The following is a 20,289-nucleotide window of genomic DNA, read 5'->3' as shown; positions in this document are numbered from 1 at the left end:
ACCGTACTATTGGAAACTACTATTTGAGGGACGACTGTACTATAACTCAATAACATTTTATCCGGAAATGTCTGAAGTCATCCACAAGTCTGAAGTCACCCCATTTTACGGTATTGAACAGCAGAGTAGGGTTGTACCGACGTATCGGTATCGATGGTATCGGCACATTTTAATTAAGAGTATTGGTATAGGCTGACTTTCTGCTGATACTACCGATACTTGAAGGAGTTTTGTATGTCGCATGTCACTCGTTGCAAATAATTTTGTTCAGCAGAAATTGGATGGTACCCCAAAATTGCCCTTAACCCCATACCCAGTGGGCAAAAGTCGGATAAATCTGATCAGATTCACGTGAATATGACACGTGAATATCACGAGAAAAACTGATCTAAAACGCAAAAAGGAATTGACATGTTTTTGACACATGAAATTCACGAGAAATTTTCACGCGAGTTTTACGTGTCGTGAACACGAGTGTTTCACGTGACCAAAACACTTGAATTACTCGTGTAATTTCCTGGGTAATTTCTGTATTAATATGAAAATTTCCCAGCTTATCGGCAATGCATATCCTGTATTCCTGTATTATTTAAAGATATAAATTACAAGGTAAGATTTGTATATCTGGATTTTTAAAATCTTGTATTGAATAGAATTATATACATCCACATACTGCAGGATATTCATATGTATTCCTTATAAGTACTACAATGCATAATATATTATGGCACTACTATGATGGTAGTACAAGGAATACATACATGAATATCTTGAAGTGAATGTATATATTTCTATACAATGCACAGGATTTTAGGAATGAAAATACACACATCCTACCATGACATTTACATCTTTAAACAATATAGGTTATGCATTGCTGTTAAACTAGGAAATAATCAATACAGAAAATTCACATAAAGCACTACAGCATTGCAGTATGTATTGCAATGAAACACAATATAATACTATGTAAATTTAATATCCATCAGGAGGAAGAAAAGCCACAGTACAATATAATACTGTGTAAATTTAATATCCATCAGGAGAAACAAAAGCCACAATACAATATAATACTGTGTAAATTTAATATCCATCAGGAGAAAGAAAAGCCACAATACAATACTGTACATCATCATTTTTACAATTTGCTGTTATTCATGGCAGGCCTGCAGTCAAGTCACAGCAATAGTGGGTGAAAGGAGGCAGGAGTCAGTAAAATTACATTGACTCTGACTCCAGCTGAGCTCTTGGATAGCATTATAAAGCCAGTTTCATTATCAACAACCATTTTGTGGCAGATTTCAGATTTTAGTTTTACCTCCTCAGCCCTAACCTAAGGACTGTTCTACACAGTATGCCTTGATATTACAGGTGTGGCTTTTAATTACTAATACAAATTTCTGTTCATGCTTTGAGAATACACATATCTTGTTGCTACATTTTTTGCACACCGTACCTGGAATAAAAATGTGGGTATCAACAGTTTTCCTGAGTCTGACCACACTGTTGGACATATCATAGAACAGTTTTCACAGTAAGGACAGGTTTCAAATAGTGTAGTTCTACAAGAATTTATAGGCCAAAGCCCTAAAAAATGTCTGGTTACCTGATTTTATGGTATCCCCTGACCCAGCATCACTATTTGCCCACTACCCAACATGATTTAGTTTCCACTTTACTTCAATTTGGGGGCATTACACAATTTTATTGCAATCATCTTCTGTATTTCTGTTAAACTCACATCTCTGAATTTCTTCATAACAGTCTGTGATGACACTGCACAATCTTGTATTTTTAAAAGCCACTCTGCCCCGTTGTCCATACATGTTGTACTTACACATCAACTTCTTCGACATAATGCTGCACAATACCTTTGATATCATATCCTTCACTGAAATTCCACCTATGTGGACAAATTTTTCTGTCATTTCTTAGCGAAAAGAGGGTGTTGCCAATTCATTTTCAAATGCCTCTGCATCCCCCATAGAGTCCAGCTGTTGAATTGATATATCATTGTCACTTGGTGTAGAGCCAGTAAGAGTTTGCAAAGAGGTCCTCATATCCAGCGACAAATGAATGACTCGCCTCTGGAATTCTGGAAAAAAAAGTGAGGGAAAGAAGTTTTGACATACACTTGGCATTTTAGAACAGGCATATTTTCAATCCACCTCAGATATTGTTATCCAAATGTGGTGAATCTGAGTGAGTGGACCATATTAATTATGGTGTGGAAACTATTTAGAGCTACACTCTTATTTATTTAATCTTCCTACTTACACATACCCTCACAAATTAACAATCCACTCTCCACCAAATATTTATATGAACTAGTACCTATATTATACAGATTAATGCTAATAATTTATCAACTTAATATCATAACTCCTTTCAAATCACAACACAAATCCAATAATAATCTATTGATAATGATTTTTGCAGTAATTACATGGAAATTTCCATACATGCAGTTAAATTCCTTCAGATTTGTTAACTGAAATCAAATATCCCTAAGCATGGTTAAGTATAATCCTCAATCATGTTTTATAAATCCATCACTGTCTACTTTGCTTTTCTCATCTGTCCAAGATAAAGTGGGGAGGGGGTTTGCATATGCCTTTAAAGTTAAGCTTGACTGTGATCTGAAGATAGTCTCTTTGCCCTGTGAACAAGGAATGGCTAGAGAAGCTGAACAATAATATTTAAACTGTCAGTATTGTAATACTTTCCAAATCCCTGTTATGTTACATTGTTGCTACATCTCCATTTAATTTTTATACTTTTGGACAGATTAAAAAAAAGTATTTACAGGATACATTGTGAAAATCATAGCATTGTAAACTACATGATGCTGTAAGTACATGGTATAGGACACTTGTGTAATCTTTGGAATCTGCAGGTAGATGATGAGTGGTGCCACTAAGTGAAAGACAGCAGGACTTTGGTACACTCACTGTAATGTCAGGTTACCGAAAATTGTTATCACAATAAATGCAACCAGAAAGAACGTAAAACTGTTAGGACAACATAACTCAGTACATTTACAATATATTCGTACAAGAAGAATTGGAACACCTAATGAAAAGCACTACACTGTTCAGTGTTTAAAACACTTGAGTACTACTCAGTGCACAAAAACTTTTCAACTTCCTTGCCTAATCCATAGGAAATCCACTCTGACGGTTTTCTCCTTGGTTCAAGGGTTGAACATCATCAAGGTCTTCACTAGACAGATTCTGAATCCAATCGCTCACTTGTCGGTCACTGCTGTCATGTCTGCTGCGTTGGTCACTGTTGTCATGTCTGTTGTGTCGGTCACGACTGTCATGCCTGCTGTGTCGGTCACTGCTGTCATGTCTGTTGTGTTGGTCACGACTCTCATGTCTGTTTTGTCGGTCACGACTGTCATGTCTGTTGTGTCGGTCACTGCTGTCATGTCTGTTGTGTCGGTCACGACTCTCATGTCTGTTGTGTCGGTCACGACTGTCATGTCTGTTGTGTCGGTCACTGCTGTCATGTCTGTTGTGTCGGTCACTGTTGTCATGTCTGTTGTGTTGGTCACGACTGTCATGTCTGTTGTGTCGGTCACTGCTGTCATGTCTGTTGTGTCGGTCACTGTTGTCATGTCTGTTGTGTTGGTCACGACTGTCATGCCTGCTGCGTCGGTCACTGCTGTCATGTCTGTCGTGTCGTTCATGACTGTCATGTCTGTTGTGTCGGTCACGACTGTCATGTCTGTTGTGTTGGTCACGACTTTCATGTCTGTTGTGTCGGTCACGACTGTCATGTCTGTTGTGCCGGTCACGACTGTCATGTCTGTTGTGCCGGTCACGACTGTCATGCCTGCTGCGTCGGTCACTGTTGTTATGTCGGTCATGACTGTCATGTCTGTTGTGTCGGTCACGACTGTCATGTCTGTTGTGTCAGTCATGACTGTCATGTCTGTTGTGTCGGTCACTGCTGTCATGTCTGTTCTGTCGGTCATGACTGTCATGTCTGTTGTGTCGGTCACTGCTGTCATGTCTGTTGTGTCGGTCGCTGCTGTCATGTCTGTTGTGTCGGTCACGACTGTCATGCCTGCTGCGTCGGTCACTGCTGTCATGTCTGTTGTGTCAGTCACGACTGTCATGTCTGTTGTGTCGGTCACGACTGTCATGTCTGTTGTGTCGGTCACGACTGTCATGCCTGCTGCGTCGGTCACTGGTGCTTTGTCTGTTGTATTGGTCATGACTGTCATGTCTGTTGTATCAGTCATGACTGTCATGTCTGTTGTGTCGGTCATGACTGTCATGTCTGTTGTGTCGGTCACGACTGTCCTGTCTGTTGTGTCAGTCACTGCTGTCATGTCTGTTGTGTCGGTCACTGTTGTCATGTCTGTTGTGTCGGTCACGACTGTCATGTCTGTTGTGTCAGTCATGACTGTCATGTCTGTTGTGTCGGTCACTGCTGTCATGTCTGTTCTGTCTGTCATGACTGTCATGTCTGTTGTGTCGGTCACTGCTGTCATGTCTGTTGTGTCGGTCACTGTTGTCATGTCCGTTAATAATTGTGTCGGTCACGACTGTCATGCCTGCTGTGTTGGTCACTGCTGTCATGTCTGTTGTGTCGGTCACGACTGTCATGTCTGTTGTGTCGGTCACGACTGTCATGTCTGTTGTGTCGGTCACGACTGTCATGCCTGCTGCATCGGTCACTGCTACCATGTCTGTTGTGTCGGTCATGACTCATGTCTGTTGTGTCAGTCATGACTGTTATGTCTGTTGTGTCGGTCACTGCTGTCGTGTCTGTTCTGTCAGTCATGACTGTCATGTCTGTTGTGTCGGTCACTGCTGTCATGTCTGTTGTGTCGGTCACGACTGTCATGTCTGTTGTGTCAGTCATGACTGTCATGTCTGTTGTGTCGGTCACTGCTGTCATGTCTGTTCTGTCGGTCATGACTGTCATGTCTGTTGTGTCGGTCACTGCTGTCATGTCTGTTGTGTCGGTCGCTGCTGTCATGTCTGTTGTGTTGGTCACGACTGTCATGCCTGCTGCGTCGGTCACTGCTGTCATGTCTGTTGTGTCAGTCACGACTGTCATGTCTGTTGTGTCGGTCACGACTGTCATGTCTGTTGTGTCGGTCACGACTGTCATGCCTGCTGCGTCGGTCACTGGTGCTTTGTCTGTTGTATTGGTCATGACTGTCATGTCTGTTGTATCAGTCATGACTGTCATGTCTGTTGTGTCGGTCATGACTGTCATGTCTGTTGTGTCGGTCACGACTGTCCTGTCTGTTGTGTCAGTCACTGCTGTCATGTCTGTTGTGTCGGTCACTGTTGTCATGTCTGTTGTGTCGGTCACGACTGTCATGTCTGTTGTGTCAGTCATGACTGTCATGTCTGTTGTGTCGGTCACTGCTGTCATGTCTGTTCTGTCTGTCATGACTGTCATGTCTGTTGTGTCGGTCACTGCTGTCATGTCTGTTGTGTCGGTCACTGTTGTCATGTCCGTTAATAATTGTGTCGGTCACGACTGTCATGCCTGCTGTGTTGGTCACTGCTGTCATGTCTGTTGTGTCGGTCACGACTGTCATGTCTGTTGTGTCGGTCACGACTGTCATGTCTGTTGTGTCGGTCACGACTGTCATGCCTGCTGCATCGGTCACTGCTACCATGTCTGTTGTGTCGGTCATGACTGTCATGTCTGTTGTGTCGGTCATGACTCATGTCTGTTGTGTCAGTCACTGCTGTCGTGTCTGTTCTGTCAGTCATGACTGTCATGTCTGTTGTGTCGGTCACTGCTGTCATGTCTGTTGTGTCGGTCACTGCTGTCATGTATGTTGTGTCGATCACGACTGTCATGTCTGTTGTGTCGGTCATGACTGTCATGTCTATTGTGTCGGTCATGACTGTCATGTCTGTTGTCTCGGTCACGACTGTCATGTCTGTTGTGTCGGTCATGACTGTCATGTCTATTGTGTCGGTCATGACTGTCATGTCTGTTGTGTCGGTCACGACTGTCATGTCTGTTGTCCCAGCAAACAAATCTACGTCGTCACCACGTGACGGTCACGTGGCGCTGTTGTTGTAGGGACGTTATATTTCTACGTGAATTTCACGTAGATGTGTCGACACGAATCGACGTGGAAAGAACGTCGAAATGCACGTGAAAAAGTCCCTTGAATTCCACTTGTGGAGCACTTTACTTTATTCTCCCCATATATATATATATATATATATATATATATATATATATATATATATATATATATATATATATATATATATATATATATATATATATATATATATATATATATATATATATATATATATATATATATATATATATATATATATATATATATATATATATATATATATATATATATATATATATATATATATATATATATATATATATATATATATATATATATATATATATATATATATATATATATATATATATATATATATATATATATATATATATATATATATATATATATATATATATATATATATATATATATATATATATATATATATATATATATATATATATATATATATATATATATATATATATATATATATATATATATATATATATATATATATATATATATATATATATATTAGTGACATTTATTTTAGTGTAAAAAATTTTTTTAGAATTTCTACTGGACAGGCGGCCGGGTGTGAGGTTTCGACCAAAATGGCGTGCATTAAATATTTTTAAAATATTGATATTTAGAGGTCGCTCAGTGAGGTGTAAAATTGTGATATTTTTTCTGATTTTTTTCCCCGTATATTTGTTAAATATGTTTCGTGTTCAGTTATCGTGTTTAAATATTAGGATATGGCGATTGTTCTATGTTCAGTACCAATTGTTCGAGCTTGAAGGTCATTCCTTTCTAGGTCCCCCTCATTCTGTGTAATGAGTATTAGCCGCTCAAAGGGCGGGGGTGTCATGGGCGTCAATCTCCCACTCATTGTCGCCTAGTTTGGGTCTCGCAAGACCTGCTGACGGTAGGGAAGGACCTTCGGTGCGCCTCTACAACTTGTAACAGATACTGCTTATGTCCTTCATCCTTGGTTAGCGCCAAGTTATATGTCTGCATCATAGCAACTCCGCGCTCCGCAAAGTCGTTGACAACTCGAAGGGCTCTGATGCGGCGTTGGGCATCCAAGTAGGCCGGATCCTTGTTCCAGGCAGCAGGGTCACTGGCGAGAAAGGTCATATCGATGCTCATGAGCTGCAACAGCTTCATTGATCCTGTTGTCACGAAGTCCGCGATAGTCTAATCTGTGAAGGTGGCTTCTCTGGTGTCAACTGTGGCTCGACGTGCAGGGTCCTCTGAACCTTCTTGCTCCTTGGAGGCCTTCACCATATCTCGTTTTGTCGCTAGGCTAACGTTGTCGTCGAAGAACGCCAGAGCTACCAACCGCTCACTTAAATACCACAGGTGGCGCCCCAATGTCGCAGATGTGGCTTTCGCCACATCCGTATCCGATGAGCCAGCAGGCTTTTCAGTAGGGCTAGGTCCTGAGCCGGAGCTGACGTTGGGCATGGAGCCTTGTACCAGGGGGCCACATAGGTGGAGACGCTGAACTCTACGAACCGCTTGATCCTTGAAAGCTCCGCTCGTGTTAGCTGGAATTTATCTTGGTCACGGAACAAGAACACCTTCACCGCATAAATGATTTTTGCCATCCATCGTGAACGATGTAGAGCACCAGGGCGGGTGATACGGATGCCTCGCTTTGGCTGGCCACCAAGGACGATGATTGAAAGTTCAAGTAACTCACGGTAATCGTCTCGTGGGTGCTGCCCGTCGAGGAGGCGCTGAAACTCCACCAACAGATCATCACGTCGCTCACGGAGGTTTTGTGACATTTTGTCCATCTCCATTGCCTTCGGTGTCGTCCTGTCCAAGTATTCCCACTTTCCTTTGAACCTTTTGAAAAGTTGAATTTCAGGACCGCTAGAGGGTCCAAAGCAAGTGAAGAACGCCTTCTCACAGATTAATTCGTAAATGTGGTGGCGACAGGCAAGGTGGAGGACATCACGCCCTAGTCGTTGCTCTACAATGGAACATGCCCCTGCTGCCAAACCAGTGTTAGAAGCGGTGGTGTCAAAGGAGAGCAACCACCCGATTCTCACCTCCCCAATCTTAGAGTGTTGTTATAATGGCGTGAGCAGCGGCCTGTCCGGTTCCATTGGGGAGACTAGGCACGGCGAGGAGCTTTTCCACTCCGTCTCCGGAAACCAGTACTGGAAGACGGTCGACGGCTGGGCCTCCATCTGCTGTGGGGATGATCTTACCATCCCAATGAACAGTGAGCGGAACGGACGGCTTGAAGGATTTCTTGATCTCCGCAGCCGCTACAGCGCGGAATTTTCGCCGATCCCGTCGGAAGGACTCACGATTTATCACGAGTTGGTTGGGATCGTGTCCGAGGCTTCGAGCAGCAGCACTGATGAGGTGAACTGCGTCACGGTCGGAAGTCAAGGTCCGATCCAATGCGGCTGACAAGTGACTGTCCAGTACCTTCTTCGACGATCGCGGACGCTTAGACGGGGGCATCTGGGACGCAGATGGACCAGCGCCTTCATCAAATGGTCGTTTTGGGGAGCACGTTGAACTTGAGCTCGATGAAAGTTCGGCCGTTTCATCCACCTTCTCCTGCTCTTGAAGAGCCTTTGTCACACGGCGTTGCTCCTCTTCTTTTCGTTTCTTGCGTCGAGACTCTTGCTTTGCCAGGGACATGTCCCTTGAAATCATCGACCCTCGCCTTCCTTCCTCCCTCTGAGCCTTCAAAAACTCCCGATCTTCTTCCAGCGTGATCATCGACATCGCATTTGCGTGAGCAATGTCGAAAAGATTTTCGAGCGAGTCGACGAACTTTCGCTCATTCGCCTTTTGGGTCGCTGTTGCTCTGTTCTTGTTCTTTTTCCCTTCAGTGCCACCCATTTCTCATACAAACGGATGATATTTTCTCTTGCTCGCTGCGGCTTCTGCATAGGAATTCGAGCGCGCTTCCAGAATTCTTCCACCACTGCCATAGTATCCACTGCTGCGTCGTTCTTGGTCTTTCTCTGTTGCAGATGGTGATATAGGAACACCTGCAGCACCTGCTTCTTTGACGGCAGCTTAGTTAAAGTGATGGAGTGCTCCAACGAACCAAGTAAATAAACCTCGGTCTTAGATCTTGTAGATGCCATTGCCACGGTGAAAAGAAAACAGTAGGCTAAGGCAGTGGAGCGCACGCTGTGCAACAACCGCCCCGCAGTGACGCGTGTAGCTGACTGAACAACAGCTGCACAGCAGGGCACACTTGTCACTCAACACTGCCCCAAAACATACAAGAATTGAACGTGTACCGTACGCGACTTACTACGCGTTTTATACGAGTTATTATGTTCGTGCCAGGTTTGATGTTTGAATTAACAATTATTATAGAAGGTATATTATACGATATGCAATATTATCTGGAATACTATGGTATCATATTTGAATCTTGCATTAGATTCTCTCAACATCACACACTTTGAACGATATTTGCAAAAATAAGGATTTTGACACAATTATTCCAAACTTTGACCTCCTTGAGCGACCTCTTGATATTAATATTTTTAAAAAATATTTTACACACGTTGCTTCTGGTCGGAACCTCACAATTTGGCCGCCCGTCCCAGTAGAAAATCGAAAATTCGAATTTAAGTGTCACCCTAATATATATATATATATATATATATATATATATATATATATATATATATATATATATATTTATATATATATATATATGTATATATGTATATGTATATGTATATATATATATATATATATATATATATATATATATATATATATATATATATATATATATATATATATACAGGAAATCCCTATAAAGGGTTAGGACTGAAAAACCTTTCGTTTATCGATTTGATATCGCCATTTCCCATAGGATTGTTAATAAATAGGGGGGTTAGGGACCAGCGCCAGCAAAAAAAAAAAAAAGTTAAATATAACTATGCTTAAAAGCAATTTACTACTCACAATACAATGAAACGCAAGGCTCATAAATAATTAAAAACAATTACCATTTCCTGTTCCTTTACTGTTATAGAAATGCATTACATATGTTAGGACAATCCCTCTAACTCGTCACTACAACTCATCACTTAACATTGCCAATGTTTACTTCCAAGCTGTGAAAGGCCAGTTTCACTCTCGTGAAACACGTACAAACAGTACACCACCACCACCAAGCCCCCCAACCCTCCATCACCCTCACGTTTCCTCACGCTGGCTGGGATGTGTTTCGGATTCGAGTCGAAGCAAGGGGTTCACAAACTGGCAACGCTAAGTGATGAGCGTTGAAGTGGAGGGACTGGACATGGACACTTGCTGCCTAATCACTGCAGTGTGCGTGAGGCTCGATATAGACATCGGTACCCGTAAACAGTGGGCGCGAAACTGTTTTCGTATATAAGCATGTCTTTCGTGAACCGAAAATTGTCCTATATTTTCACTTTCGTATATCCGAATTTTTCGTATCGGGATTTCTGTATATATATATATATATATATATATATATATATATATATATATATATATATATATATATATATATATATATATATATATATATATAATTGTCATGGAAATAAAAAGTCCATACACTCAACCCTCGATTTGCCGGACCTCCATTTGCCGGATTTCGGATTTGCCGGACAAGAGTCCGTGGGGTCAAAAAAAAAACAAGTCCGGGACAAGTCGAGTTCAAACTACCGCGCCACACAAAGTTCGCAAATCGGGCCCTAGAGACATCTAGTACTAGACTGTACACAAGTCTGTCTGCCGTCACACACGAGTGTTGTGCTTACGTGCTTGTCGTGGATACACCTCTTCTTCACAACGATGCCACCCAAAAACCCACCAAAGAAAGTAACCAAGCGTACAGCTAAACCTGTGCACCTTTCTGTGTCGCAATAACTGGAACTTTTACGTAAAATAGATGGAGGAATGAGTGTTGCCCAAGTCTGCGAGCTGTATGGGGTGAAAAAACAGACAGTTTCGGACAGTATAGTATAGGACAGCTATGCGAGGTGTAGTCCGGGGGTGGGTTGTGTTTCCCGGACATATATAGGGTAAAGTCCGGCAAGGGGGTAGACCCCCGGACATTTTCCATTGCCGGACATTTGCCATTCCCGGACAAGCCTTCCCCCCTTTTAGTCCGGCAAATCGAGGGTTGAGTGTACTTGAAATGAGAAATTTATTTTAGCAAAAAAAGTACCATTCAGGAGATGAAGACTACATGGGAAGGAGAATGATGGACATGGAGTTGCAGGGCAGGCACCGGAGGAGACCCTGCTAAGCTGGCAGGACGAAGTGAATGGGGCATCAGGGAGCAGCTGGAGGAGGAGATGGTGGTGGACCGGAAATGTCAACAGAGGAAGAAGAAGACTGCAGCCATGGCATCTTCTCGTTTCAACCATGACTAGTCAGAGGAATTTGATGACTCTTCTACAAAAATGCTCACGTCTCTTTGCTCAGGTTCCTCATGGAAGAAGCAGTTTACTCAGCACACGCGACACTGCAGCCACAAGATTTGTGAACATATATATATATATATATATATATATATATATATATATATATATATATATATATATATATATATATATATATATATATATATATATATATATATATATATATATATATATATATATATATATATATATATATATATATATATATATATATATATATATATATATATATATATATATATATATATATATATATATATATATATATATATATATATATATATATATATATATATATATATATATATATATATATATATATATATATATATATATATATATATATATATATATATATATATATATATATATATATATATATATATATATATATATATATATATATATATATATATATATATATATATATATATATATATATATATATATATATATATATATATATATATATATATATATATATATATATATATATATATATATAAGGAGTGGTTGTGTGTGTGTGTTCACTAATTTTAAAAATAAAGACTTTACTAAGTTGAGAGGGAATAGCAAAACTGGAGAAATGAGGATCAGAACTCACCTTGTATTTTAAATACCTTTCCTCTTAGGAGCATGCTTCAGGGCCTCACTAATTTGATGCTCCACTGCAGAGGTTTTTGCTTTGTAGGTTCTCATGCATGCTCCTTTGGGTAAAGAAACCAAAGCATATGAATGTCAGACAAATTTTTGTTTTAGTGTCAAGCATAGGACACACTATTTTCATAACATTACTACATATACTGCTTTGAGTCAGATGAAAACAAGCAATTCTGCACACTTACTGATGATAACTTTGCAGATGGGAAGATCACTAAATGGTAGCTTCCCTTTCTTTCCTTTGAGGCTGTAAAACGACCACACGGAATTCGTTCCAAGCTTTTTAAAAATCCTCCGGACAGCATCGCCAAGGCTGTGCCCTCCAAAAGATGACAAATACAGTGTCTGCAACAAATAGTAGGACCATAAATACAAGAAGATATGATTCTTCAAGACAAAAATAATCTTATATCAATATTCAAAATATCATGAAACTTTCTCATATTCAAATTTATACATTTTTATTTTACCAAATTCCTTTTGAAAGATTGATCAGCCAATTTAGAGTTTAGGTCATCCAGTTCCTCCAAGCTGCTTACTGGAGCTGGCAGTACATCCTCCACATCATCCCCTAGCCCACTGGAAGAAGACTGTAGGCAGCTTAACATCAGCCGCTGGTTTTCCTGGATTGTCTTGAAGTTTGCCATTACAGCGCTCTTGAACTCTGCATCAGGAAGAAAGATTTTCAGTCACAAAGTAATATTTCTAGAAGGTTGATTGTTACTGTCACTGGCAGACTATGAAAAAAAATGCAAGTTTTAATTTTTAAATACACTTAATACGTAAACAATGAAGGCATGCTCTACCTGCAAACTCTGTCTGTGAAACAGGTACAAGTTCTGTTGCACCTCGGTCTGATGAAGCTGTCAGAAATTTAATGTGTATAAGCACCTTGTGTGTGTGTGTGTGTGTGTGTGTGTGTGTGTGTTTCTGTTAATTTCATATATCAGCATTGCAGTTTAGGTCTACCCTGAGATGAGGTGAATGAAAATAAATCACTTTGTATAATCATAAGGATATGGATTTCGTTTACATATCATACAAATTAAAATTACCTGATGTGTATTTTTTTTTCAAATCTTGTGCGTTAACATGTATTATTTCTGAGGACCGTGATGAGGATCTGGTTTTGAAGGATGCATCAGACCATTCTGTAGGGAAAATGGTAATAAAAATAATAGTGGAACTTATATAACTACTATGGTGAAAGTTTCCCCAAAGACAGAAATTTGTAAATACAAGCTTTGTTGTCATACATACCTGGGGAGGAAAATCTTTCATGAACAACTGAGTGTTTGGTATGATGCGAGCTTGTTTTGGAAAGTCCAACTGAAAGGTAATTGGGTACAAATTCACTGTATGTTGTGGTTCTTAACTCATGGAATTGTGAACATATTCGCACACATACTGGCAAAAGTTTCGTGCAATATAGAAAAAAAAAACATGCTTACCATTTAGGTGAGGAGATTGTGGCAGAACAGCTACAGATGGAGTGTGGGAGAACTCAGGATTATCGCCTTCATCTGTATAAGTTTACGAGCATACTAGTCATTTTGAGTTTGTCTTGTTGTCATAATGAATTAATTAAGGACACATATATGAACAAACCATTCTGTTCAATTGCCAGCATAAGCTATTACAAACCAAAGAATATAATAACGTATAAGAAAAATCTTACCATCAGCTTCATCTGAGAAGTCATATCTAGCAGGCTTTTTGGTAGCTCTGCTTTTTGGACCTTCAGGTTCTGTTTCAACATTTGACGTAACCTCTGCTCTCCTGGACAGTTCCTGGGCCTTGCTGTAGGTTTCTGTGGCGCAAAAAAAATTTACGTATGTAGTTTAAATTTTCATACATGGCATTACAAGCATAAAATTATTCAGATGTTAATAATAATTTACACCTGTCATACCTGCAGATGAAAAAATCCTTATCTCGTATGAATTCCATTTTTCTTTATCTGGGATTTCTTCCTTTTTCACCTTGGCTGCAGCACCTGCCCTTGGAGGCCAGTAACAAAACAGACCCTGAAATTAAAAGATTAGCACACTGTTAATATCAACGATGCATATACAAAACCAAGATTTATATTTCAAGTACTTATATCTTAACTGTCAGAGAGTATTTGTATAACGAGCAAGATCATCTGTCTGTTACTCCTTAAACCCGTTAGCATGCACCATCAACATCTTTAAAGGGAAACTCACTTTTTCTTTATGCATTATCCATGACTTGGGAACAACTTCAACTGCCTTTTCATCCAGAAACTCCACAACTACAAATGACATCTGTTAAAATATATTTAAAATTAATGATACATTTCCATGATCACAGGCAGCAAATTCTACACTGTAACCATTTAACATTCAAACTTTTCTACTTAAAAGTTTCCTCACCTGATAGTTTTCAGAATTCATGCAGTATTGCTAGGATTTTTGTGTGTCTTCCACTTCTACTATGTACCATAATTGCCTTTGTTTTTAGGTCGCTTTTTTTAATAAATTTCATATAACTTTTTGCTGTATTTATCTGATAAACTCCAATAATCTTGGAATCACATGGGTCATTAAATGCTGATTCTGTTCTGTTGTACACTCTGCACAGTATTTTCTGGTTTCCTTCATCATCTCTTTGGTGTGATAAGGCCACTGCTTCACAACAAGATGAATCATCCAAAATATATGTATTGTCAGGTTTGTTAGTGCAGATGATTTTCTTAAACTTTGCAGGTTTCATTTCACCTGGGTCATTCTGCAGTTCATGAATTCTTTTTACAACTTGTGATAAAGCATTTTTTCCTGATCTAACCATTTTCTTCAGTTTATACAGATAGTTCTCAAATGGAAATGCTGCACAGACATCCAAGCTTCCAAACCAACCAGCATCTTCTGCAAGGTGAAGCATGCTATGGACATTGTACACTAAGAACTCATTGCCATAGAGTTCCCGACCTCGTTTAACAAAATACACCAGTAGTTGGTGAGCATAGCCCTTATGCATCTGAATAAGTCTTGGTGACACAAGAATGCACAGAGCAACAGAAAGAGTCATAAAATGAGCATAAAGGTCACCTCTTAGGCTGCCTTTAAGAACAAGTTTGCCAGTATACAACAAAAACTGTCTGAATTCGGTTGCCTTCCATCTGTCAATTTCCAGAAGGCTTCTAGGTTTTCGTGCAAAGTTGCTGGGGACAAACTGTTGCATTTCTAAGAGTTTCTTGTTGATTTCTTCAACATGCCTCTGCGTAATCCTAGTTTCTTTTTTTCCTTTTATCCATATCAGGAGTAAGCGCCTCATCACACCAAGGCAGGCTTGATGCATGTAATCTATTGGAAATGATTTTATTAGATCCACAGGAAGAGCTGTAAAAGGGGAAACCCCACAATGGTGCTCTTCTTGAATCTGGTCTCTAAATGACTCATTAGTGCGCAAGACAATATTATCAATTTCCTGATAGGTAAGCCTTCCATACCAAACTCCTTTTTGTGTACACTTATCGCATCCATAGTAACCTGAATATTGTTTAGTGGCTTTAACCATTGCTCTTGCAGGGGCATCACAAACGATGCTTTTCAGTGTTACATGTATTTTAAACTCCTCATACTGAATGCCATGCTGCAGTATGTCATTCAGCTCTCTGATCGTGTCATTCAAGAAATCTAAATTGCATGGCTTTGACGATCCACACGTTAAAGCGACAGGAAAGACAGTTACTGGCTGAATCATGATAGCACACAGCACTGGCCACATGCATGTGTTTGAGCTTTTAAATAGTGGAAGGCCATCAATATTGAGGGACACTTCCAGATTTTGTGTATTTTGTTTTGTTTGTCGAGGATATTTTTCAAAATTTTTTAGTAATGATTCTTTGAGTCCCAAATAAATGTAGCTCATTCCAGATTTGTCTTCAATCTTCACATTTCTTTCAGTTTTCAATAAGGTGCGAGCAGATAAGGGTAGAGAATTATGGCCATTTGATCTTAATAGCTTCAGCAAATCATCAGCAGCATTGTGTTTTATTTGGTGTTTATTTATCCAAGATATTAGGTCACTTGAAATATTTCTTCCTTCATCTGATGACAATGAATCAAATGAATAAAAAGGATTTTATTCAATCAAACACCATGTTTCATCACCATCCTCACTACTTTCTGTACTATGTGGTGCTACATCTTCCACAGACAAGTCCTTCGCATTTTCTGAAGAGTGAATTATATCTGCACATAAATCAACAGAATCGTTACTGTCACTGCTACGGTCTTTTGTTGAACATGTTGCAATTTTTTTTGCAAATCTTTTTCTAGCTATCCAACTTCTCTGATATTGCTTTCGTTTTTCCTTTCGATCCATTTAAAACCTGGAAATCAAAGAAATGCACTAGTTTCATACTACAGATATTAGTTACACTGAAAAAAAGTTGGGTGAGATAAAAATAAATATCTTTTATGACTTAAAAAACATTAATGACGGAAGACGCATTGATTGCTGTACAGATTTAGGGTCAGCTAGTGCCCGAAGAATCTTTTGGATATCGATAAAATTCATTGGGGTGTCATTGAAGTATCTTTGAACATCATTGGTGTTCATTGGGATAACACTGGGTTAACTGAAGGCAAAGTAAGTAAAAAAATTATAGATGTTAGTCTACATGTTAACTACTTTAATTGTAATGCCCATGCATGTGTGTATGTGTGTGTGTGTGTGTGTGTGTTCATAGTGCTTAAATACAAAACATTACCTTAAAAAAACTCGTTTACTTGAAACCAGAATGGCAGGCAGGTACAGAAGCAAGGGCAAGTACAGCTACACCAAGGATTATGGCATTCACACCCTTGGGATATGTAGTTAATTATGGTGGAAATTGTATTCTGCAGCTCCAGAGAACAGCTGATGCGTAGAATGACGTATGTGCCATCAAATGATACACTAATGTCCATTGCAGGGATCCCACTGTTTGAAGCTGTTGTCTTTGTCATTCTGTCGGTGGAAAAAAAAAGACTTACAAGTTCCTGGATTCTTACTTTATAATGCCATCCTCTTATTAAAGATAAAGCTACTTACTGTCTGTCAGGCCTAAAAACCTCCAATATATAAAAATTACATAATTACACCTCAGCCGCGATGTTACCAGGCCACACACAGACTACGTGACAGCTATACACTTATATAATTCCAACCGCGCACTTAAAACACCAGAATATAAGTAAACTAAGTGAAAATGTGTAACACTAAATCACACATAAAAACCACATGTGATTACACCAAAATTATGTTAGATAACAGCTAGCCAGACCACGTACGTGACGCCTCTACACACTTAAATGCTTACAAAACATGCACGCACTTAAAAAATCATTATGGCATTCACACCCTTGGGATATGTAGTTAATTATGGTGGAAATTGTATTCTGCAGCTCCAGAGAACGCTTTAAAAAGTATTACACTCCTCTAAATCACGCATGAAAACCAATTATACCACCAAAATTACGTCAGATTACAACCAGGCAACGTAAAGTACCATTATATAAGTAATCTAAGTTAAAAAGGTTTAACACTCCTGTAAATCACACATACAAAACCACTACTACACCACCAAAACTACGTTAGATTACCTCATCAGCCATGGTATAAGTTTGCGCAAGGACAGACAAACAGGTACCAATCATGTACTAGAATATGGGGCTTGCGTTAAAATATATCCTACGCACGTTAATTTCACCTCTTATATGTAACTTGCACGTCTACTTAAGCCTTGGACACTCCAGACTAAGTTAGAATGGTGAATAATGACATGGAAAGTGTAAAAATTGTGATACACGGCGTGCATTGTTAACCCACGCTGTCCCTCGCCACTACATTTTTCATCACATTCAGGGATGGCCCGAGCGGGGGGTGGGGTCACCCCAATGTTTGGTCGGAGTTGGTCAAAAAGTCCTAGTGAGTTGGTCAAATTTTTTTTTATTTTTTTTATTTTTTTTTTTTTATTTTTTTTTTTTAGGCAGGAATGGCCACAGGCGGGGAGGGATCAGGGAGCATGGATGGCCCGACTGCGTTATTCGGAACTGTATACTGGCTCAGTATCATCACTCTTGAACCAGCCTCCTGCAGGGGTTAGCGCTGGCTATGTTTGGGTGATCCTCCAAATCCTTCCATGCACATTATGTGCTCCAGGTGGAGTAGATGGTGACATGTGGATAGCTTTAAGACACTCGGCAGTGAATAAGGGTTTGCCTGTAGACTGTAGTAGGGCTGGAACTCGGCACCCCGAGAACGTAACCACAACACGCTCACCACTCACCCACCTCACTGCTTTTATTTGACCATCTGAGGTCACCTCAGATGGTCAAATAAAAGTTTAAGGGTTTTTTTCTTTTTATTTAAGAGAGTGATGGTCCAGGAGGGAAGCCCTGGGAACAGTGGGAAGGGATCAGATCAGGGTCCATTCGGAGAGCAGGGATGGTCCAGCCGGAGCCTCAACTCCGGAGCAAGTTCACCTGCTCCACTAACGACAAACCCCTTGAGCCATAAGCCATTACTGGCAGTGGCAGCAACACAACAGTAACAATATCAACAAATGACACTTTAGACAAGGGTACGCAGAATGACTTAATGACCCTGGGAGAGCAGCCGCCCCCATGACCAAAATTATTATACTCTTAAATGCAAATGAAAAGCATCTGAGACTCATAAATGTCCCTACTTAGGCCTTAAAAATGCCCCTAAAAAAGGTGAGTTTTAAAACCCCCCCCGCTGAATGGCTCGCTTCGCTCGCCAGTTTGGAGTTGGTCATAAAATGACTGAGTTGGTCATAGTTTACCTTACCCCCCCCCAACTGCATTCCCTTCGGGCCATCCCTGATCACATTTCACCTTCAACACAATTTACAGGGATGATCTGCCGCTCTACCTAATCCCTGAGCACTTAATGTCATGTGTGTAGGTGGAACAAAGGTGGGGGAAAGGTGTAAATGACGTAAAAAAGATAAAAACTCACCACATTATCCGTGCCGGGTAAGCACATGCAGCAAGGCGGCGGAGGAACGTGCGCAACGGTGCCAGATTGTCGTACTCTGCCTCTTATGTTTGCCGATTTCCGACCCAAAAACTTCCTCCTCGACCCCTAATAATTGCCTTAATATATAGTTATCGTTAAAATGGTTAATAATTAGTGAGTTTTTGGCTATAGATGGCTCAGAAACTGGTAAATACGAGGCTCTGAATACGATAATCTGGCAACGGTGAACGTGCGGGAGAGTTGCCGCTGATCGAACACTTTACAAACTATTAATGTTTATTTCGTCATATTTATATATATTACTGTTATTCTTAGTGTTTATCACGTTTTAAATTACACTGATTTGTTTTCCGGAATTGTATTTAACGTGGAAGATCTTATATACGGGGTTCTGTGCATGCTGCGTCAGCTGAAATTTAATCCCCGGCTGGCTGGCGGGAAGAGTGCCGAAGCAGCAAATTTTAGGCTGCGTTTACACCAAGCGAGTCACGTCGAGTCGAGTCACGTCAAGTCATTTGAGGCGATTCATATTGACGCAACTCCGTTTACACCGACTGCGTCAACCTGAGTCAAGTCAGTACTCAATGTCCCATTTGATTTCATGGAGAATGGATGCATGTTTTCGTTTTATTTTTTTATTTATCTTATTTATTTTGTTTTCCATTGGTCTTTTACTCTCTTTTTCTTTTATTTTCTATTGGCGTTTTTCAAATCCTTTTCTTTTTCTTTTCTTTTTAGTTCTTTTCTTAATGTTGTTTTTCTTCTTTTGTTTTCTTTTTTTGGTGGGTTTTTTTCTATCATACTTAAGTTGATGTTCGTGTGTCTGGGTGAGCCGCTTTCCTCCCAGAAGGGATCAGCGAGTTATGATTTACTTCATGTTTTTGGTGACGGGTATATATATATATATATATATATATATATATATATATATATATATATATATATATATATATATATATATGTATATATATATATATATATATATATATATATATATATATATATATATATATATATATATATATATATATATATATATATATATATATATATATATATATATATATA

General features: G+C 39.4%; 1 protein-coding gene across 1 annotated transcript; it reads right to left on the bottom strand.

Annotated features, from left to right (window-relative positions):
* Positions 1 to 12,159: 12,159 nt before the first annotated feature.
* Positions 12,160 to 17,204, bottom strand: LOC126993640 (uncharacterized). Its single transcript, XM_050852808.1, has 11 exons — positions 16,946 to 17,204; positions 14,415 to 14,495; positions 14,120 to 14,234; positions 13,886 to 14,017; positions 13,659 to 13,730; positions 13,468 to 13,536; positions 13,263 to 13,358; positions 13,014 to 13,070; positions 12,678 to 12,871; positions 12,393 to 12,552; positions 12,160 to 12,254 (listed from the first exon to the last, which is right to left on the bottom strand). Exons 2-11 carry the CDS (start codon positions 14,493 to 14,495, stop codon positions 12,160 to 12,162), a joined length of 1,071 nt encoding a protein of 356 aa, XP_050708765.1. The 5' UTR covers positions 16,946 to 17,204.
* Positions 17,205 to 20,289: the final 3,085 nt, after the last annotated feature.

The sequence above is a fragment of the Eriocheir sinensis genome, unplaced genomic scaffold (genome assembly GCF_024679095.1).
Source record: "Eriocheir sinensis breed Jianghai 21 unplaced genomic scaffold, ASM2467909v1 Scaffold648, whole genome shotgun sequence".
Lineage (NCBI taxonomy): Eukaryota > Metazoa > Arthropoda > Malacostraca > Decapoda > Varunidae > Eriocheir > Eriocheir sinensis.
The sequence above is the reverse complement of the archived record's forward strand: the minus strand, read 5'-3'. Positions and strand labels throughout refer to the sequence as shown.